At 44.8% G+C, this 22926-nt stretch overlaps 1 protein-coding gene across 3 annotated transcripts in view; it reads left to right on the forward strand.

Moving 5' to 3' along the window:
• Positions 1-20142, forward strand: part of LOC137524840 (potassium voltage-gated channel subfamily H member 8-like) — a 795600-nt gene extending 775458 nt beyond the window's left edge. For all 3 annotated transcript variants that reach the window (XM_068245232.1, XM_068245233.1, XM_068245234.1), the window contains exons 14-15: positions 8648-8691; positions 18511-20142. In XM_068245232.1, the coding sequence (XP_068101333.1) occupies positions 8648-8691; positions 18511-19257 (791 nt within the window). In that variant the 3' untranslated portion in view covers positions 19258-20142. The remainder of the gene's footprint in view (positions 1-8647; positions 8692-18510) is intronic.
• Positions 20143-22926: the final 2784 nt, after the last annotated feature.

Consider the following 22926-nt stretch of genomic DNA (forward strand, 5'->3'; position numbering starts at 1 on the left):
CCAGCGACGCAGTACTGCGTCGCCAGCTGCAGGCTGATTAATCAGGAAGCAGCCGCTCGCGCGAGCGGCTGCTTCCTGTCAAATCACGGCGGGGGGCTCCGTGAATAGCCTGCGGGCCGCCGATGGCGGCTCGCAGGCTAAATGTAAACACAAGCGGAAATAATCCGCTTTGTTTACATTTGTACGGCGCTGCTGCGCAGCAGCGCCGTAAGGCAGATCGGCGATCCCCGGCCAATCAGCGGCCGGGGATCGCCGCCATGTGACAGGGGACGTCCTGTCACTGGCTGCACAGGACGGATAGCGTCCTGTGCAGCCTCGATCACCGGGGGGGCAGCAGGTAGGAGAGGGAGGGGGGAATTTCGCCGCGGAGGGGGGCTTTGAGGTGCCCCCCCGCCAGCCACACGCAGGCAGAAGAGATCAGACCCCCCCTGCACATCATCCCCATAGTGGGCAAAAAAGGGGGGCGATCTGATCTCTCTGCCTGCACCCTGATCTGTGCTGGGGGCTGTAGAGCCCACCCAGCACAGATCACTAAAAACAGCGCTGGTCCTTAAGGGGGGGTAAAGGGTGGGTCATCAAGTGGTTAAAACTCTGAACATCATGTGAGATAATTGTAAGAGAGCCAGCTTCTATATTTTCAGCCATCTTGATAAGTCAAAAAGGCTGAACTTACCGAGCCTAGTTACAGGGGATTTTCCCGAGTTACGAGGAGACTGACGGCCCCAACACCAAAGGGAAAGAACAAGGAGGGCAGGAAAAGGAAATGAGATAAAGAAGAAGAAGAACTAAGGCGCATCCCTCCAGAAGGAGGCCAAACAGAGGGATGCCGTGTAAAACACACTTCATGCCTGTTCTGTGCTCTGAGAGCACAGAAGGGGCAAGACTCACGTCTGCGTGGGACAGAATCTGAACCACCAGTACGGATTTAAAGGGGCAGACGGCCTCCTCCAACTGCACAATGCTTACAATAACTAAAGGGCAATTTCAGATTACCAGAACTATCTACTAAGAAAAAATGCATAACAGAAAATCACCCCAAAACCACTTGTACTCACCCCCATAATACAGCTAATCAAACCCTCATAAAAAACTAAGCAAACAATCAAGAACAGTCTACTTATTAAAGCCCGCACATAACTGACACGGGCATGTATTTCAACTACTCGAACCTCTGAAGAGAAAACTTTAACTGGAAGTAATAGCTTCTGGTTATTCACGAAGCGTGTCCTACAGCCAGGGGCCGTGTGTTCCAAAGAGCTCCATCAGAGCTAGTGCAGTAATAATATGTCCACTGGGAACTAAGCCAAGATAGCTCAAAAGCAAGTTCCAGCACGCGGGCATATAACATTGAGCAATAGAGTTTAGGGTGCCAAGGGCCAGAGCCCGGGTAACAGGGGACAGAGGTTTGGCAGAGAAACTCCTGGGGAAATAAAGAAAGTTAGAGGAAAAACAAAATAGTCACCCATCCTTCTGGTTGTGTTATATCACCCCGGATCGGACAGGCGAGATGGCGAAGGGGAAGCTCGACGACGTCTGTTTTTGGTTCGCTTCGGCTTCACAGTCTCCCATGTTGACTTGGAGTGGGCGAACCCGCAGGCAGGCAGAGTCGTAGTTGCTCAAATTTTTTGCTGGGCCTCGTCCGGAGAAGCAATGGCTACTTGTTTATTTTTATAGATGAACTGCAGCTTAAAGGGGAAGCCCCATTTATACTTCATTTCTTTGTTCTGGAGGATTTGAACAAAGGGCTTCATTGCTCTTCTGTGTTGCACTGTAGTTGGAGCAAGGTCTGCAAAAAGTTGGTATTTGTGCTCCTGGAACTGGAGCTCCTCCTTGTCTCTAGCTGCTTTCAGGAGGGCTTCTTTGGTGTTGTAGTAAGTCAATTTGACTATAATGTCTCGCGGTGGGCCCCCAGGTTTCAATCGAAATCGATCGAACTCTAGACGCTCTATAGGAATCGCCGAGTCCAATTCCTGATAAAGGGCCGTGACTGTGGAGGTTAAGTCCTCAATTGACTCCGGGAGCCCCCTGATCCTCAGGTTGCCCCGCCGGGCCCTGTTTTCAAAGTCCTCCATTTTTAATTGCGAGTGTAGGGCGTCAGTTTGTAATATCCCTATGTCTTTTTTGTGAGCGTCTAACACCACATCCGTCTTGTCCGCTCGTCGCTCTAAATCACTGGTTCGAGTACCCAGCTCTCTAATCTCTTTTTTAAGCTGTGAGGTTATGCGGGTTGTGGCTTCATTCAGCTTGCGCTGCAGGATCTGCTCGAACTGGTCAAGCATCGCTTGATCTCTAGAGTCTGGTTTAGACTGACCTTTCACAGCTGGTTTGCCTTTAGTAGTACTCCTGGTAGACGAGCGGAGTGATGAGACGCTGCTGTCATCTGACATCCGAGCCGGAGATTCCTCACGCTGCTGCTTATCAGTCGCCATCTTAGAGCTCAAGCTGGGAGCGTCTCCTGCAAGGATGTTATCTTCTTTCTCCTGCACACACCTTAATAAATCAGGCTGAGCTTATTTTCGGAGGTGCTACCAACTGCAATTAGCTTCCAGGAGGGTCAAAAAGCTGTATGAGGTGGGACTGATAGCCGTTTATGCAGCCAGAGGGAGCAGAGCAAGGCTAGACTACGACCATCTTCCTCGGCTGCCGGCCACGCCCCCGCTCACTGTGCTTCAAGCATACACACATTTCAGAACAGCTCACTAGAAAATTTTAATATATAATAAAAAGCAGCTTGAATAAAATGCAATGGCAGCTTTCAGAGCAGATAAAATGATGTATTTTTGGAACTTTGTAAACAGACAATATTACTTGTGCACAAAAGCAAATATGGTAACTGTATGGGTAATAAAAAGTAGAAAAACACATTGTTATTGAATGTTATGTCCGAGTTTCAGACCACTTTAAGTTGAATTATCTGCTTTACACGCAAATAGGCTGCCCCCAAACTGTTGGCCTTATTTTCTGGAAACAAAAGGTTGGCTTCTCTGCGAGAACATATGAAATAATCATTACAAATTTTGTATGGCGTCTGGCTTACTTGAATCTGTTTAAAGAGAACCAGAGAGGAATAATTAAAAGTTATTTATACATACCTGGGGCTTCCCGCAGCTGCAGAAACCCTAATCGCTCCCACGCTGCGGTCCTCAGCTTCCTCCGTTCGCCGGTGCGGGTCCCGTCACTTCAGCCCGACTGGCCAGTCAATCGGAGCTGAAGTGCGCTCCTTGCGTACCTCTCCAGCGGCTGCTGGAGAGATACGCAAACAGCGCACTTCACTGGCGTAGGCTGGCCACGCCCCCTGGAAGGACGGGACCCGCACCCGCAAGCGGAGGAAGCTGTGGACCTCGGCGTGGGAGCGATTAGGGTTTCTGCAGCTGCGGGAAGCCCCAGGTATGTATAAACAACTTTTAATTATTCCTCTCTGGTTTCCTTTAAGTCTTTTATTGAATAGGGTTAATTCACAAAACACAAAGTGAAAATATCGGAGCTCACGAGAAGCACAACATATACAAACTACTGCAACTACTGAGGCTCCTGTTATACTACGTAGGGAATGTTAAGAAACGTTGCATTGCATGTTAAAGGTTGCAATGTAATGCAATGATCTTGTCCGTTGTGACTTGTGACATGAGGCAGCAGACAAAGGGCTTGATTCACAAAGCCGTATAACGCGTTTAACGTTTTTCGTTTAACGTTACGGGAGTTATAGCGCGGGCAAAACGCTAGCGTGACCGTGATATGATTAATCACGGCTTTGTGAATCAAGCCCAAAGAGTGAAAGGACCCTCATTACTGTACCAGCTATGCAGAGTAATGTCAACATTCATATACTCAACAATAGTCATGTTGCTGATTTCTGCTACACAGTATGACACTTACAGTTATCGCAAAATCATTCATATAAAAATACTTAGTCACACATACCACTTTTTTTTTTATTTTTTTTTTTACAAAAATGCCCAACTTGGGATCTCTTTAAAGTGTACCTGAGATGGGGACTTAAGAAAAAAATATAGATACCTGGGGATTCCTTTAGCCCCCTCCAGGCTTATCGCTCCCTTGCCATCCTCCTCCGTCTCCTCGTTCTTCTGCAACTGGCCCCAAAAAATCCTCCAGCCGATGCCAGTCGGCGCACGTGAAATATGGCCGCACACGTTCCCCCATCTCGCGCCTGTCGCCGGGCCACACATGCACAGTTGGCCCCTGTCCGAAGGACTTTCCAGGCCAATTGCAGAAGAATGAGGAAGCAGAGGAGGATGGCGAGGGAGCTATTAGCCTGGAGGAGGCTGGAAGAAGCACCAGGTATATATATTTTTTTCTTAAAGGGAACCAGAGAGGAACCATATATGAAAAAATGAAAAAGCTGTTATACATACCTGCGGCTTCCTCCAGCCCCATACGCACGGATCGCTCCCACGCCGCCATCCACCGCTGCCCGCATCTACGAAAACCAGCTAACGTCATCGGAGCCAGGCTACGCAGGAGAAGTGCGCCCTCTACGTATCTCTCCAGCGGCTGCTGCAGAGATACGCAAAGAGCGCACTTCTGCTACGCTAGACTGAGTCCGACTGACGGCAGAGCGGGGAGCCGGTTTCTCATAGCTGCGGGCAGCGGTGGACGGCGGCGTGGGATCGATCCATGCGTATGGGGCTGGAGGAAGCCCCTGGTATGTATAACAGCTTTTTAATTTTCATCTATGGTTCCCTTTAAGTCCCCATCTCAGGTTTACTGAATCATGTATCAATGATATTTGACATGCACAAAGAACGTATCGTATTTTTCGGACTATAAGACACACCAGACTATAAGAAGCACCCAGGTTTAGAGGGCAAGAACTAGGGAAAAAAATATATACTAAACCTGGTGAGTCTATGGTCCAGGGGCGTCTTGTAGCTGTCGCCCCCCCCCCAATTATTGTGTCCCCAGTGTCCTCCTTTGTCCCATCTTCTCCCTGTGTCCTCCTGTCACCCCTTTGCTGGTGTCACCTGTGTCTCACCAGCGTCCCCTGTGTCTCACTGGCCCCTCTGTGCCTTCCCGTGTCCTCTCTGCCCCTTTGTGTCCCCAGTGTCCTCCTGTGTCCCATCTTCCCCCCTGTGCCCTCCTGTCTCCCCTCTGGCCAGTGTCCCGTGTCTCACTGGTCCCCTGCATCCTAATGTGTCCCTTCTGTCGCATCTGCCCCCTTTGCCCCCTCTGTCCCCTGAGACCTTGTGTGCCCCCCTGAGATCAACCTATCTCCATCTGCCCCCCAGTGTCCGGTGTCCCCCTTTGCCTCACCGGCCCCCTCTGTCCCATCTGCTCTCTGTGACCAGTCTATCTCCATCTGCCACCATCCCTGATGTCCCCCTGTACCTCACCGGCCCCTTCTGTCCCATCTGCCCCCTATGACCTTGTGTGTGTCCCTGTTATCAGTCTATCTATCTCCATCTGCCGCCATGCCCGGCGTCCCCCTGTGTCTCACAGGCCCCCTCTGTCCCATTGTCCGCCTGTGTCATCCGTATAAGTTTGCTTACCGCCGTTAAAATGATGTCCCGGGTGTAGACCGGGACCTCCGTGCAGTCATTCAGCATCCCGCTCGCTGGAGCCTTCAGATGCCATGTGGCCAATCAAGAGGAGAGCTGCAAGTCAATCATGGCCGCCTGGCATTATCACTGGAGCCTCTGGTCTTGGAGGTGGGACTGTGGCTCCATCACTGGGCCAATCAAGAGCAGCGCTCCTCCTGATTGACTGCACGGTGTCTGAAGGCTCCAGCAATCGAAGCACTGAATGGCTGCATGGAGGTCCCAGTTTCTACACCCGGGACATCGTTTTAGCAGTAGTAAGCAAATTAACTTACTAGGAGGACACAGGCGGCTGATGCGACAGAGGGCGTCAATGAGATACAGGTGGACACTAGGCATGGTGACAGATAGAGATAGACTGATAACAGGGGGCCTGTGAGGCACAGGGGGACACCGGACATGGGGTAGATGTGACAGAGAGGACACAGGAGGGCCAGTGAGACACAGAAGGACATGGCACACTGGCAAGAGGGGAGGGCACCAGAGACACAGGGAAGCAAAAGAGGACAGAGGGGTGCACTTATGGCGGATACCTTCAGACCATAAGACACACTGACTCCCCCCCCCCCTCTCCCACACACACACACACACACACTTTTGGGGGAGAAAAAGTGTGTCCTATGGTCCGAAAAATATGGTACTCATATTTGGACTTTTCAGCACAAACCTTCTGCTATATAGAATAGAGACCTTTGCATAAACGTCAACTGCTGAAAAATCTAGATATAAAATAATTGTAGAGACAGAATGTAATGATTTGCAAATCACTGAAACTCTTTATTTGACTACAAACATTGCAGAGACAAATGATCCAGCAAATAAATTTTGTTTAATGAAAAATATGCTTATATTCAGTTTTTTTCTATCAACACAAAAAAAAAGTTGACACGGAAATAAAGACAGAATAATGCTGCTTAAAAAAAATTGACAAAACATCTAATTAGGCCACTAACATGATTGGATATAAAAAGCATATACCAGATGCTTAGTGTCTCTGGAGTAAAAAAGGAGAGGGAAACAACATTCTATGAAGCAGTGCATGAGCAAATTTTGTGCAAGCATCAAATTTAAAATGATCATGTATTTTTTATAAAACAGAGTTACAGATTACCCAGCAAGCTCATGATGAACCAGAACTCCTAGGAGTGTATAAGGGAGCTACCAAGGACCAAAAAGCCCTCTTACTAAAATGTTATGCAAAACAGAAGTTTACCTTCTTAAAACAGAAGGTTTTTGTGATTATTCAGGTTGGAGGGAGCATATAATGTCTCTTATGATGCATCACTGCTGAATATGCAAATCATCCTTTGCTGTCCTGTCCCTGATAGCTAAACACACCTCCAAAACCGGTGGAATGCAATGATGTCAGTTTGTTAATTGTACAGAGCCACTTTCATCCAACATGCATACAGACTGTTTCGGATTGGTTAATCCTCAACCAATAATCCTATATAATAATCCCTGTGTCTCTGAGTCCCTGTGTGTGTCCGTGCTTTGCACTACTGCGCATGTGCTGCACGGACAGCCTTGGGACAGGGAGCAGGATGGGCCAGGGGGCCGGCCGGCTGGGCGGGCGTGTGCGCGCGGCGGACGTGTGCGTGCACGGCAGGTGTGTATGCGCTTTGTGCGTGCACTGCATGCGGGCGCGCTGACTGTGCGGCGGTGGCGGCAGTCACAGGAGGGAGGGGAGGGAGGGCAGGCGGGGTTCCAACACAGACCTAGAGCCCATTTTTAAATGGGCTTAAAGGATACCCGAAGTGACATGTGACATGATGAGATAGACATGTGTATGTACAGTGCCTAGCACACAATTAACTATGCTGTGTTCCTTTTTTTCTTTCTCTGCCTGAAAGAGTTAAACATCAGGTATGTAAGTGGCTGACTCAGTCCTGACTCAGACAGGAAGTGACTACAGTGTGACCCTCACTGATAAGAATTTGCCCTTTTTATCTCTTTCTTGCTCTCAGAAGCCATTTTCTGCTAGGAAAGTGAGTTATAGTTGGAATTTGTTGTCAGTGAGGGTCACACTGTAGTCACTTCCTGTCTGAGTCAGGACTGTGTCAGCCACTTACATACCTGATATTTAACTCTTTCAAACAGAGAAAGAAAAAAAGTAACACAGCAGTCACATGTCACTTCGGGTATCGTTTAAGAAGATAAGAGAGATGGTTGGGTAGATTTTTCATTTCTTTGCAACACAATTTAAGCAGTATGGCCTAGAGTGCACCTTTTTATGTAACTCCATTTTGGCATTGAACAAAAACCTAAGGGCTCTTTCACATCTAGAATGCGTGCAGAAGCTGTTCTCCTGCACGTGTTATATGTGCTGCGGCGTGTCATCGGGATGTAGCGGTGCAACGCAATCAGTGGCGGTAGTAATTAATTCAACCCGACGGGAAAACGCCGGCTCCTGAAGATTAAAAGCTCCCAGGTGCTTCGAACCGCAACTCATCGAAACACAGCATCGGGTGTTAAAGGTAAACTGAAAGTCTATGGACTTTCATTTTACCTTGGTTAATGCAAAGTTTTGACTTTGTGTTAAACCGCAGAAAACTGGCTCTGGTGTGAAAGAGCCCTTAACCTATTCCTATATTCTAGCCTATGTCTAACCCCACCCTTCCCCTGGAGATAGGCAGCAATAAGTCAACATGTCCTGCTTGTAAGTTGTATTTGCTTGTAAGTCAAGTCATGTGTTATACATAGTAAAACATGGATAAATAATGTATTTTCTCTTAGGAGAAAAAGTTAATTGTATCTGGCCCAAAAGAAGAGGAAGCGTCCAGGTACAAGTGCCAGTGAGGGAGAACACTCTCTCTAGTCAGCTTCTTCCTGCATTGCTGCTGAGCTACTGCACATGTAGCATTAACTTCATGGTGAGAGGGTGCAGTGCGTGCCCTCACCACTAAAGAAACACAAGGCACATGCCGAGGTTGCCTACACATATAAATGACACTGCCAAAATTAGTTTCAAATTAAGGTTATTCAATTACGGCTGTTTTCTGAACAGGAAATTAGGATTTGTTAGAAGATCGATAATAAAACTCCTCACACATTCTAATGCATACAGTTTTTTTTTGTTTTTTTTTTTACAGAAAATGCAGAAACCAGGAAGAGTATTGTGAAGCTGAATCAGGAGGTGAGATACTCAAAATATTGCTTTAAACCAAAATAATATTTATAGCAAAAATGTGATAGTAGCCTATGATATATCTGGATATTATATCTAGTTCTCTTCACCATCCCTACACTTCATGCTCTGGACCAGAAACTAAAGTGTGAAGTGATGTAGTGTGAGGAAATGTATGATAATGTGCAATGTCAGAGTTTACCTCAGACATCTAAAGTTCTTAAAGGGAAGGTTCAAGCAAAAAAAAAAAATGAGATTCACTTACCTGGGGCTTCTACCAGCCCCATGTAGCCATCCTGTGCCCTCGTAGTCACTCACTGCTGCTCCAGTTCCCCGCTGGCAGCTTTCTGACCTCGGAGGTCAGGGCCACATTGCATACATTTTTACGCATTCCAGCTAGTGCAGGAACAAAAATGTACGCGTTTCACCACTAACGCGTAAAAATGTATGTGTTAATGTTCCTGCACTAGCGGGAATGTGTAAAAATGTACGCAATTTGGCCCTGACCTCCGAGGTCAGAAAGCTGCCAGCGGAGGACTGGAGCAGCAGTGAGTGACTACGAGGGCACAGGATGGCTGCATGGGGCTGGTAGAAGCCCCAGGTAAGTGAATCTCATTTTTTTTTTTTGCTTGGACCTTCCCTTTAAGTGTGAAGTTCTGTTGTTTAAACAGAACCAGCTTTGCATTTTCCCATTTTCAACTGGAAACATGCAAACCTGAGAATTCCTTCACCAAAATATAGAAAGGTCTGCGCCACATGGACTGTACTTACTACACTGTAAGAGAACTTGTTTTAACATGCACAGCCTGTGGGTATTTGTAGCTGCGCAATCAATCTGCCCTGTCATTTCTGCAAATGACTAACCAGTCAGCTTCTACATTCTTCATAAATGGTGTTGCCCCTTACCCAGGGCCGGATTTACCATAAGGCACTGTAGGCATGTGCCTACAGGCACCTGATGGTGGAAAGGCTGCTCACTCCCCTCAAATAGTGCCTCCCTCCTTCCCTATGCAGAGTCCTGAAGGGAGTGTAAATGTGAGGTTACTCACCCAGCTCTCGGCATTCCACTGACAAGATCTTCCTTCAGTCGGGGGCACCTCTAGCTACTTAATATTGAGGGTATTTCTGGTTATCTAATACTATGGGTCACCTGTGCCTACCTATGACGGGTAACGGAGAAGTGACAGCTGGAAATGGCCAAAGTCTAGAGTGCCAGGACATCTGCGCCTATAGGCTCCAGTGATGTAAATCCGGGCTTGCCCTTAGGCCCCGTTCACACTGCATGCGTTTCCAGCCGCGTTTCAGAAACACATGCAGGAGGCCGACTCGCACGACATCAGACAGTGCGTAGAGTGCACTGTCTGATGTTCACACTGCATGCGTTCCGGACCTATGCGGTCCGGGAACGCATGCTGCACGCATTTTTTTGCAAAATTGCACGGCTGTCCCATTCACTTTTCAGTGATGGGATCAGCCACGCAACGCATACGAATGCGAATGGCGTGCATTCGCATGCGTTGCGTTCCGCATGCATGGCCGTCCGCGTTTGTAATGTGAACAGGGCCTTACCCATCAGTGTTTTCACTGTGGCTGCTGTGCAGAGCCGGATTAAGGCTAAATGGGGCCCTAAGCAAAGTAACTGATTTGGGCCCCCCCATCATGTCATAATAGAATCAGAAGATGCAGCTGCACAGCAATATGCCGCACACACCGGGCAGCCGAGCTACTGGTTGCTATGGGCAACAGCACGCTTTACTCTGTGGGTGCACAATGCAGGGAATAGCAGCGGCAAAATGCAGAGTGAGAGATGAATGGCTGGGACATTTGCACTCAGGGGCTGGGGCACCCCTGTGAAGAGGGCGCCAGACAGATATCACAGCAGCAGCACTTTCCCCCTGCATCTCCAGCCTGGCAATAGCAGAAAGCTCTGGACACCGCCAAACCGGAAGCCGTTCCCCAGACAGAATTACATAACCACTCCCACCACCGAACAACCAATTTCCTCCCAAACTAGACAGCCACCATGCAGCCTCCATCCCAGTGAATACGATAGTCCAGCAGAGAAGGCAGCCGCAGTGGGGGAGAATGACAGCACCAGATGAATCACATTCACCTATTGCGATCCAAGCAATAGAGGTCCCGTCATCCGGAGCCCATCTGTCTCCTCTAGAGTGCTGCCGCTCTGTTACTACTACTATTACTACTTCCTACTTCCTGTCTGATCAGAGAATCAGGAAGTTCAGAGCGAGCGGCTGCACTGTAGAAGATACAGATGGGTTTCAGATGACGGGATCTCTATCGCTTGGATCATGGATAGGCGAGTGAGCGTTTGCCATCTGTTGCTATCATTCTTGCTGCAGCTGTGGTTCTCTGTGGGAAGGGAGGGTGGAGTGGCCAGCGGCAGAGCGCACAGTAGCAGTAGGGGGACCTAGGAGGAGAGCCTGGCTCTGAAGACAATCAGCAGCGCACGGCATCATTTGACAAGACAAGACAAATAACATTTATATCGCGCTTTTCTCCTGGTGGACTCAAAGCGCCAGAGCTGCAGCCACTAGGACGCGCCCTATAGGCAGTAGCAGTGTTAGACTTGCCTACGGTCTCCTACTGAATAGGTGCTGGCTTACTGAACAGGCTGAGCTGAGATTCGAACCATGGTCTCCTGTGTCAGCGGCAGAGCCCTTAAAGGGACTCCAAGCAGTGCCTGTGGATATGCCTTTAAGCATACCCACAACTAATTCATTACATCCTCACACCTACCAGCATGATGTTTGTAGTTATATCCCCCTGGGTTCCTTATATTTCATTGCATTGTGCTGAATCGAGCTGCCAACTTTGGAGAAAAGTCGTCCTGTGGCCGTGATTTCGATCGCGAAAATATCGAAAACTAAAAGGCATAGAGCAGCCGTTTATATATCATTGGAAAGAGGAGAAAAAGAGCTTTAAAATGATATGCATCTTTCCATAGTTACTGCACTGCTCAGAGTCCCTTTAACCATTATACCATCCAGCCACCGCTGACTTTGGAGAAAAGTCGTCCTGTGGCCGCGATTTCGATCGCGAAAATATCAAAAACTAAAAGGCATAGAGCAGCCGTTTATATATCATTGGAAAGAGGAGAAAGAGAGCTTTAAAATGATATGCATCTTTCCATAGCCACCGCTGACTTTGGAGAAAAGTCGTCCTGTGGCCACGATTTCGATCGCGAAAATATCGAAAACTAAAAGGCATAGAGCAGCCGTTTATATATCATTGGAAAGAGGAGAAAGAGAGCTTTAAAATGATATGCATCTTTCCATAGTTACTGCACTGCTCAGAGTCCCTTTAACCATTATACCATCCAGCCACCATTGACAGGATGGCAAGGGCTGGTTTATGTGCTGATGGGGCCCCTTTGACTCTGAATGGGGCCCCAAGCGACTGCTTTTGTTGCCTGGTCGGTAATCCGGCCCTGCTGCTGTGGTATATCTTACACCTCAAAATGATCCTAATGTGTTACAATTTTAGGTCTAGACAGCCTGACAGCCTCTTTTAAGAATTTAGTGCATTTGTTTTCCCCTCATCCTGTACTCCTACTCAGCCCACCCACACCATGCTGCTCCATTGTGCACCGCACCTGTTGCCCCTCCTCCACAGCCGCAAAACACAACATATCTGTACAGAACTCTGTCCTGAATTGTCACCCAAGAAATTGAGTCCACACCCCTGCAGGTAATACAGTTACTTGATTTATTTTTATAAATCAAGATTGTTTGTCTAATGTTATTGCACACACTTCCTCCTTTTTTCCCTCTAACCAAACGTTTCCAGTACTGTCAGTTAATCTTTGCTGGACATAACAAGTTTGAGTTAATGTTGTATAAAGTCCCAAAACTACATAGACTATCATTGTCAGCACAGTTAGAGGAATTATGAGTGACAGACAGAGCCACCTGTCAACAGGCAATGTGGACTGCCTGACCCAGGCCGTAGTCTCAGATGTCTTCCACCTCCCTATGGTAATTCCACCAACCAGCTGCAGTACTTTGCTTAGTCCCTTTGTCTGTGATGGAGCATAAATTTACCAAATAAAGAGCATGCACTCTAGGCAGTGGTGCTGCTGCCTCCGTATACAGTTGTGTTCAAAATTATTCAACCCCCACTGAAATTGAGTGTTTTGGCCAGTTTGACATTGATTTTGATCATTTCAGTCATCTTGTTTACAATTAAATCAAAGAGGCACTTGTAAGTCAGACAAATATAACATGTATAATGAAATAACCACAAATGTATTTTCTGTGCTTACATCATTATCAGTTTTATTCAACCCCCAAGTGACATTCATTCTTAGTACTCATCCTTTTCCAGTTATAACAGCTTTTAAACGTGAAGCATAGCTTGGCACAAGTGTCTAGCAGTGATCTACGGGTATCTCAGCTCATTCTTCATGTGCAAAAGCCTCCAGTTCAGTCACATACTTAGGCTTGCACGCTGCAACTGGTTTCTTTAAGTCCCACCAGAGGTTCTCAATCGGATTTAAGTCTGGTGACTGCGATGGCCACTCCAAAATGTTTTAGCCTTTAATCTGCAACCATGCTCTAGTGGACTTGGAGGTATGCTTGGGATCATTGTCCTGTTGAAAGGTCCAACGTCTCCCAAGCCTCAGGTTTGTGACGGACTGCATCACATTTTCATCCAATATCTCCTGGTACTGAAGAGAATTCATGGTACCTTGCACATGCTGAAGCTTCCCTGTACCTGCAGAAGCAAAACAGCCCCAAAGCATGATTGACCCCCCACCATGCTTCACAATAGGCAAGGTGTTCTTTTCTTCATAGGCCTTGTTCTTCCTCCTCCAAACATAGCGTTGATCCATGGGCCCAAACAGTTCTAATTTTGTTTCATCAGTCCACAGAACACTATCCCAAAACTCTTGTGGAAGTGTTCTCAAAATCAATGTCAAACTGGCCAAAGCACTCAATTTCAGTGGGGGTTGAATAATTTTGAACACAACTGTAGTAATTGTGCATTATCTAATCAAGCATGTAGAACAATAAAAAAAAAACAAATAATTCAGTCTCTTCAATCTAAACTTATTAAAATGGTAGCCCCACAAAAAAACAGAATCCAGGCCCATCACCGCATGTTAGAGCATTTAAATAAAGTATAAGGAAGGTGCCAAAGGGGGTGTGGCAAACAAAACTGCAAAGCCAGTTAACCGTTTTGCACACTTTCATGCAAATACGTTCATACAAAACAATCATTCAGATGAAATACCTGAAGCTATCACTCAGCAAATGTCAAAATATTAAGTAACTGCAATCTACTACGCTAATACCAGGGTCACTTCTTACGATGACAGGCCTAATGATGGCCCCATAGAAAGCCAAATAAAGTCATAAGTTCTGAGATATTTGAATCTGCAGTGGGCCCTTGCATGTTCATGACCGGTTTATTAGATCAATAAAGTTTTCTAGTGTGGCACACCTTTCCCGAATGATGGATGCATAATCTGGGGTGATAAGCCATGGAACCCTGTAGGGATCTCCAGTTCTGCCTGTCATTGCAGTGATGGGCTGACTTTGCATTGGTTTCTGTCTGCACATTACTGCAATGGAATTGTATGCAAGTCTGTGAGGATTCCCAGTTCTGTTTCTCACTGCAGTGATGGGCTGGCTTTGCATTGAATTCAGTCTTACTGCAGTGAGATTGCGTGGGAGTGTCTGATCACCTGTAAGGTGATTGCTTCGTTAGTGGAGTATTTGGGATCCAGACTTCCCAGCAACCTTTGCTGTCACATTAGTTGTCCTCCCTGCTTGTGCAGCCTCTCTCCTTGTTCCTGTCCTTGCCAAGAGAATCCTTTGGTCTGCTCTTGTCTGAGTCCTTGGAGTAATAACATGTGTCTTGTTCCTGTCCTACCTGAGTTCTTGGATGTATAGTCTGTGTGTTTGCTCCAGTCCTGCCTGAGTTCATGGAGTTATAGCCCATGTGTCTGCTCCTGTCCTGTATACTGAGTTCTGGATGAATATCTACATACCTGCTGGTGGACTTGAAGCTATTCATACTGTCTGGGTAAATACGCCTGCAAAGCTGCTTCATGAGCATAATGCTGCATGCTTGTTCCTGAACTGCTTGGAATCTACTTTGAACATTTTTCATGTATATACCTTCACTGTAAATAAAACATCACTTTGCATCAAATCCTGGGCGTCTGCATCTTTGGGAGTTCATCTGCACGAAGCTAAGCCTCACCAGACAGCATGTCTGCTGGTGAGCATGACAAACCCAATATGATCAATAGTTAAAGCAGAGTCTGGTTAGCACACCTCGCTTACTGTACATGTGGACCTTGTTTATTGCATAAGTCAGCACAAGCTTGACAATTGTTTCAGGTCCATGTGTGGAGCACAAGCTTGACAATTGTTTCAGGGCCACATGCGAAGCACAAGCTTGACAATTTTTTCAGGTCAGCTTAACAATTGTTTCAAGGCCACGTGCCGAGCACAAGCTTGACAATTGTTTCAGGGCCACGTGCGGTGCACAAGCTTAACAATTGTTTCAGGTCCATGTGCAGAGCACAAGCTTGACAATTTTTTCAGGGCCACGTGCAGAGCACAAGCTTGACAATTGTTTTAGGGCCACGTGCGGAGCACAAGCTTGACAATTGTTTTTAGGGCCACGTGCAGCCCCCTCTCTTCTGTTTAGTTGCACTTTTCTGAAAAAGGGGACCCCCCGTGGCCCTGAAACAATTGTCAAGCTTGTGCTGACCCATGAGATGCAAATAATTTCGAGTTGATGTAGGAGTATGCAAATTTTGTATGCTCATTGATGCAGCTTTACAATGGACCAATCAAATTGTACAACATTTGCATAATGCTGAATCAACTCAAAATAATTTGCATCTCCTCTCTAATTTTGATTCTCTGTCTTGAATTTTTGATTTACTTACAAAGATGAAATGTTCTGACTAAGGCCTATAGCACACCAAGAGTGCTGGCTAACCTATACTGGGGGCACCTACCTGGCTAACCTATACTGGGGCACCCATACCTGGCTAACCTATACTGGGGGCACCCATACCTGGCTAACCTATACTGTGGGCACCCTTACCTGGCTAACCTATACTGGGTAGTAAAGTTCAGTGAGGGGAGGCGCCCTTAGAATGTATATAAGCCCAATAATTCTATGTACACTATATAAGTTGAGTAATCAGGTAAGGAAGAGATGCTCTTACCTGCTATGAAAGGTAGAAGACAACTTGTATAAAAATATATAACAATTTATTGGATTAGCAACTCGACAACGCGTTTCGCGACAAAAGTCGCTTCCTCAGGTCATGTAAAGTGCTCTATAATTGCTGTAGAAAGTCCGGGCGCCCGGACTTTCTACAGCAATTATAGAGCACTTTACATGACCTGAGGAAGCGACTTTTGTCGCGAAACGCGTTGTCGAGGTGCTAATCCAATAAATTGTTATATATTTTTATACAAGTTGTCTTCTACCTTTCACAGCAGGTAAGAGCATCTCTTCCTTACCTGATTAGTCAACTTATATAGTGTACATAGAATTATTGGTCTTATATACATTCTAAGGGCGCCTCCCCTCACTGAACTTTACTACCTAGACCCTGGCATCGCAGCCAGGGGCAGCGTCTCTACCTTTGTGTAAGACGCCTTTTCCGGGAGCAGCGACCAATAAAGGCCGAGTGGAGACGGTACTTCTCCACACACGCTGAAGGTGGTTGCTCTATAGTAGCAACCCACACTTGTGAGTATAATACCTTCTTTCTTAAACCTCGACCATCTTAAGTGACGATATCACACGATATTGGGCTCCTGGTGTCCCTGTGTTTTTTGTCATTTTCTACTAACCTATACTGGGGGCACCCATACCTAAATAACCGATAGTGGGGCAACTATGCCTGGCTAACCTATACTGGGGGCACCTACCTGGATAACCTATACTGGGGCCCCTATACCTGGCTTACCTATACTGGGGGCACCTATGCCTGGCTAACCTATACTGGGGGCACCTATGCCTTGGCTAACTGGGGGAACCTATACTTGGCTTCCTGCACAGTGGGCACCACCTGAGCGTGGTGGTACAGTATATGGCCTACACTTCTGGCTCTAGGACCCGCATATAACACTCGCCCAATTCCCAGCGTACTCTAAGGCCACCTCTGCCTGAGGCGGATTGGAAAAAAAAGATAGATTCTTACCTAGGAAGAGTGAAGCCGCTGGTATATTAAAACTATTTTCCTTGACTCAACTGGATATTTCAGGAAAGTGGATCCAGAAGAACGCGCTGTGTGTCTTTTATGATATTATTGTTTTATTTCCATCGTCATGAATGTTAAACTGCAATTCAATGGCTCTGAAGAAGCGGCCTCTGAAAGCTGCCAAACATGCTTTGGGCTGCACATTGCATATGTATACTGATGTGACAGATGGACTTTTTATTCATGTTAACATACCTGTCCATTTAATACCTTTATAATAAAAGTCACATTTTATCCATATTACATAAAGTACAACTGGCTTATAAAACCCTTATGCTATGTTTGTTTTGGTGTTCTTTTTAAATGTGGCTATGGAGAGCGTACCATTTTGGGTAATGAAATGAATACCCTCTGATGCCCAGAAAAGCTGCAGGTTGCAGCTCATAAAGTCTACTTCTCAATAGATCCCGTAGTCATCTTCACATTCCCTTACAGTTAGAAGTCAGTGACTGGATTCATAAACCTTCACTGCAGACAGATACCTAACAGCAGACGATTATTAGAAGAAACCAGTGCAAGTTTTCTGGATCACCCAGGCTTTGCACTGCTCTGCAACCTTAGTAAATCATCAAGGTCACTGTTCTTGTACTAGTCACACTGGGCTGCAGGACTATGTTTTCTATGCATTAGAGGTATTGGTTTCCATTAATATCATGGTATGCTAATCTAAGGGAAGCTTAATAGGAAAAATAAAAAGGGCCACGTTTACTAAAGTTCTCTTACTACAGGTTTCCTTTAAAGTCGTATGAAACTACAGAATAATAGATACTACCACAAAAAAAATGTTAGCAGAGCAGCATTCAAACAGTTAAAGACAGCACTTTCTTCTTCAGTGGAAAGCTTCTTGCCACATATTAAGAAGTGATAACATTTATCTTTTGTTTACATTCCTTTGTCAGCTGCAACTAGTATACATTCCTGGCAGTGCTGAAACTGTGCTGCACACGTAGTAGAAGCAGAGAGAGCAGAGAAGTTATCACTGGATACATTATAATATATAAATACAGAAGCTATGCAGTAAAATGCAATTGCAGCTTTCAGAGCAGATAAACTGTACTTTGGGAACTTGTAATTTGTAAATGGACAAGTGCTATGGTACCCACATTAACAAAAAGGGAAACTTCAAACAAACTGTCTCTTAAAGGGAAATGGCAAAATACAAACCTTGGTTTGAGTTGCATTGTATATCTATAACATACAGATTTAGAACTAGCTAAATAAGAATTACTTAATAGTTTTCAGAATTGTGCTTGCTTAATAATCATGCATTAAAAACATTATGATAAACTGCACAAGTCAAAAGAGTTGCGACATGATTGTGTCATCCTACATGTGGTCAGATCTTTGGCCTGAGTGGGTCTATCTCAAGGGCCTCCAACAGTTCACGTTTTCTCAGAAACCACACACATTGGCAGGTGGCGTAATTAGTATCTCAGCAGTTCTGACTACGTCTGTGGATCTCCACAAAACATGCACTGTTGGTGGGCCTTGAGGACGGGTTGGGGGAACGCTGCTTTAATATATTTCAGATAATGCCTCTTTGTGTAATTATCTTTATCTCTCACCTTCAGATGACTTCCCTCTCTCAACAAGTTACACAGCTGAGTAAGGATTTAAATGAGATGTTGCAACTTATGAGACCAGTACTTCTCAATCAGAACTTTGTTTCATCCCCCTCAGCAAGCCTACTTACTCCCACCCTCAATAATACCTACAGCAACAGCAGTGGTTTTTGCAGTGGACTGCAGTCCCAAGTTACCATTCCAAGTCTTACTGGATCATCCTGCCCTGGTCAAACAAAGGCAGATGGAGTACAATCTAACTCAGTATGGATGGAGGCCTTATCCCAGCCTGCCCAGGCTGTGCAACCAGAGAATTCATGCAGAAAGAACGTTCACCCTGCACTTTCTCTGGATTCATTCCTTCTACACTCATGTCCTCACCACAGACAGCACAGGAGCTGTGGTCCTTTAACTGTAAATCAGTCCTTATCTCCATGTCATAGCCATTTCCCACAAACACAAATGAACCATGTAAGCCAGGTAACCCATAGCAATTCATCACCAGTGATGGCCGCTCACCAATCCAACAAGCAGAGTGAAATGCAGAAGCTCAGCCCCAGTTTATCCTCCAGGAGATCACTCTGTAGCCCTCAAGATACTGACCCAATAAAGGACAGAGTGGTTGACCTCTTGGGATTCATGTCTAGAGACTATAAAGAGACATCTCCTGCTGCTTTGGAACTGGTCCGTAGTTCATCTGGAGACTCACAAGGAGACATCATTAGGTTCATAGATGATGAAGGTACCAATGTGTAATGGGGGCAAATGGTAGTGAAGCCAAACAACTGACCATGGAGATGTTTACCAAAGTGGACCACTCTAAGGCTTGACCAAGCAACTGTAGGATAAAACTATCCTGATGACAACAGAATGTCTAAGTACTGCCAGCTTTTTTTTTCTCATTGCCACAGTGCTGCTAATTAGGCAATGGGGGATACACAACCAATATCCTTTTTTATTATTATTTTCATGCAAAATATACAGTTTTTATGAAATATTGACCATTTCTAGTGAGATTACTCTGGGCTGATAGTGTATATTGCCAGGTCATTCTTGCATTTCACATAGACTTGCCTATTAAATTTAAGAAGTGAAAAAAGTTACTGGTAGTTCATAGTTTGTTAGCTGAGGAAGCGAGTATAGCCCGTCTTACAAGGTAGGACACTTTCAGTACACAAAAAGTTAAGCGGAACAAAGCTTTGGTGTGTTTTGCAGAAGACTCTAAGCGCATGGAACTTTAAAAAAAAAAAATAATAAAAAAAAAAAATCTCATAGCATGATATTATTTTAGGCAACTATTAGGAAACAGAACACAAGTTTGAGCCAAATATTTTAAAAAGGGAACCTTTCTGGATGGTTTTAACTTTTTCTTTCTTTCTTTTTTTGAGTAAAAAAAAAGGACCTTATTTTTCTATATTTGCTACTTGAAGGTTTATACTAAACTTTTTTTCTTTGTCATTCCAAAGCAGAGATTTATTTAAACCCTTTCATTGCTAGAGGGGTCATATAAGCACATTCTTCTTCTGCGTTGCTGGACCCCCTGGCAGGGAAAACACGTACAAAAAAAAAAGAGGATCAAATGAAAAGTGCATGCTGTGCAACGCATGGAGCATTTTGTGGGAGGAGGTGTGTCTGAGCAACTGGAAGAATCTATTTATTTTGCTTTAATAAAGATAATGGTTTAAACGTATTTTTCTTGTCATTTGACTGTTAGAAATCTTGTTATGCAACGTACATACATCATGTTTTACACAGAGGGCACATGAGAAATGTCTGCGCCCTGACAGAAAGCCATATGGTTGGTAGGTGATTACTTTGCTGTTTTATGTATGTATTTTCCCTATTTATATCCCAGCAGTATATCATGCAGCACTTGCACAGAACTGATTTCAAAGATACAATAAAACTTTTTTTTTTTGGTAGAGTCTTCTTTTAATTAAAGGTTTACACTAATATTTCAGCTTTGGGGGTGCCAGTAATTGTCTAAGAGCCTTCTTCTTATGTTATTTCAAATGGGCCTGTATCCTTCTCCATAACATTTTCAAATGAGTTCCTGCAATTAACAGTAACTAATAATTATCATGTACAGGGGTCTCTGAAATGTTTTTTGTTTTTTCTTGATTCGTTGGGATACCAATGTTGGCTGCCTAATTTTAGCCTAGGCTGGAGGACAGGAAGTAAAAAAGAAATCTACACTAATTTGAGAAGAATAAAAATACCACATTTTTCAGACCATAAGGTGCCCCTGACCATATAAATAAAATGTGTAGGTTTTATCTACAGGAGCACTTTTTATTTTCAAACTATTATGGCTGAAAACTGAGCTGAACTTTTTCCTGCTAAAAAGCATAGGAAATATTTTGTAGCAAAAAGTGCCATGCAAAGAGAGTTTGTCCTGGAAAAAAACCTCATCTCAGTGTGATAAGTAGCAAAAAAGTTATTGGAGAATTAATGGGAACATATTCACACTTATATGTGAAAATTGCTGTGGTTTTTAAGGGGAAATAGCCTGTGGTAGGGAACATAAAAATCAGTGTAATTGTATGTGAAGGTGTGGATGTGGGGAAGTGTGAATATGTTTATCATGCTTACAAAAAAAAGGAGGTTGTTGGATTCCTGAAAGTGTTATCAGCCTGCTATTTTCTTCAGAACTTCAGAAGCCATTGGATGAGTTCCTTTTACACTTATGCTTTGCAGCTTCCTAATGATCCTTCTAGTCTCTCTGTCATAGACTAAGTGAGTCATCAGGATACACACAGTAATTTAACCTGCTGTATTTACTCAACACAATAATGGCCTAGTAAAGAAAGATATAACAACAATCCAGGAAGAAAAAATAAATCTGGCAGTGTAAGACTTTCTAGATCAATGTGTCAGACTATAAGGGCTATTTCAAATCAATAAATTGGCCTCAATTCACTAAGCTTACCTCCAAGACAGGAGATAAGCTTAGTGCATTGAGGCAAAAATGTGTTTTACGTTTAAATTGTGACTGCATATGCTAGGTATAGTTAAACCGGACGGAAACTGAGCAGGGATGTTTCTATTAGTGCGCTGCATTTGCAATGCAATTTTTCCCCAACCACATTCATTTTGCTTGCTGCATTTTTTGTGTGATTGGCCTCCTGTGCAAAGTATAGGAGCACAGGAAAATTACCGCTATGCAATTTTTACATGATTCAGCAATTTTTTCCTGCCCTTTTTTTCTCTCATAGTAAATCGCAAAAGCATTTTTTTCTATCCATCTACTGACATGTTCCTGGCCACAATGTTATCCTTGAGATATTTTGACAGTGTCTTGCCATGCTTGGTTGATAGTTTGCTTTCAGTTGCACTACTAAGCACTGGAGTTCTCCAGGGATAGTTGTTTTTCCATTGAAATAATGGAAATAATTGTATTGTGCAATGGAGACAGTGACTAGTTACAACCGATTGACATTTATGTTTTTTTTTTGGGGGGGGGGGGGGAGGATAGTTATCAATGTCAGTAATTTTTTTTTTAATATTTTCTATATCCTATGTATACGATACCATTTTCATGGATGCACTACAAGTCTCCATGTTTTCTAAGAATACCCACACTCACCTGCACCCAGCCATCACACAGCACTGGGCAGAGTCCTTTTTTTACTTTACCAATTCTAAGTAGCGGTATATCACTTAATCCCAACCATAGACTTGGCTTCATCAGAACCTTTCTGATACTGGGAATCGTTTGCATCATGGTTTTCATTATGCAATGATTAAACCAAAAAACTTGAATTAGTATAACCATCCTAACTATAACCATATAAGCCATATAAGGAGTGGCACGTAGCATGACCAAGCGTCAGGAGACACGAAACGGCCGTCGCTCGCCACCTCTGTGCCTACCACCCACTGACTAGCCGCACTATGTACACGTAAGATCCATGCTTGTTCACTATATAAATGTTGCCTGGCTATGCACGTTCATGCGATGTATATTAGTTGGACTGTAACACTGTCACCACTGTGGAACTAAAGCCTTGGATGGAAGGTGCACGCCTCTGTGATCTTTGCGATAATAACCATATAAGCAACATAACTTTAACCATATAAGCAACATAACTATGGCCTAGAAGTTAGGATTGATGACCCAGCATCAAGGACAACCGTAACAGAACTCTCCACTCATTTCATACTTCCTCACTAATCTATCAAAACAGCATCACACACACCACACACACGCACGCACGCACACACACACCCCAACATCCATACAGCCACCATACCTACTCCAGGCCCACGTACAAAACGCACGCACGCATGCACACACACACGTGCAAATTCCAATCCCTAGACTGATCCAGAATTGTTTTCTGGCCAACCCCATAGCTGGAGTAGCCTTTCCAATCAGGAAAGACGCCATTTACCCGACCCATTCTTGTAGGGAAGGGGCATCTG

This window comes from Hyperolius riggenbachi, chromosome 7 (genome assembly GCF_040937935.1).
Source record: "Hyperolius riggenbachi isolate aHypRig1 chromosome 7, aHypRig1.pri, whole genome shotgun sequence".
Classification (NCBI taxonomy): domain Eukaryota; kingdom Metazoa; phylum Chordata; class Amphibia; order Anura; family Hyperoliidae; genus Hyperolius; species Hyperolius riggenbachi.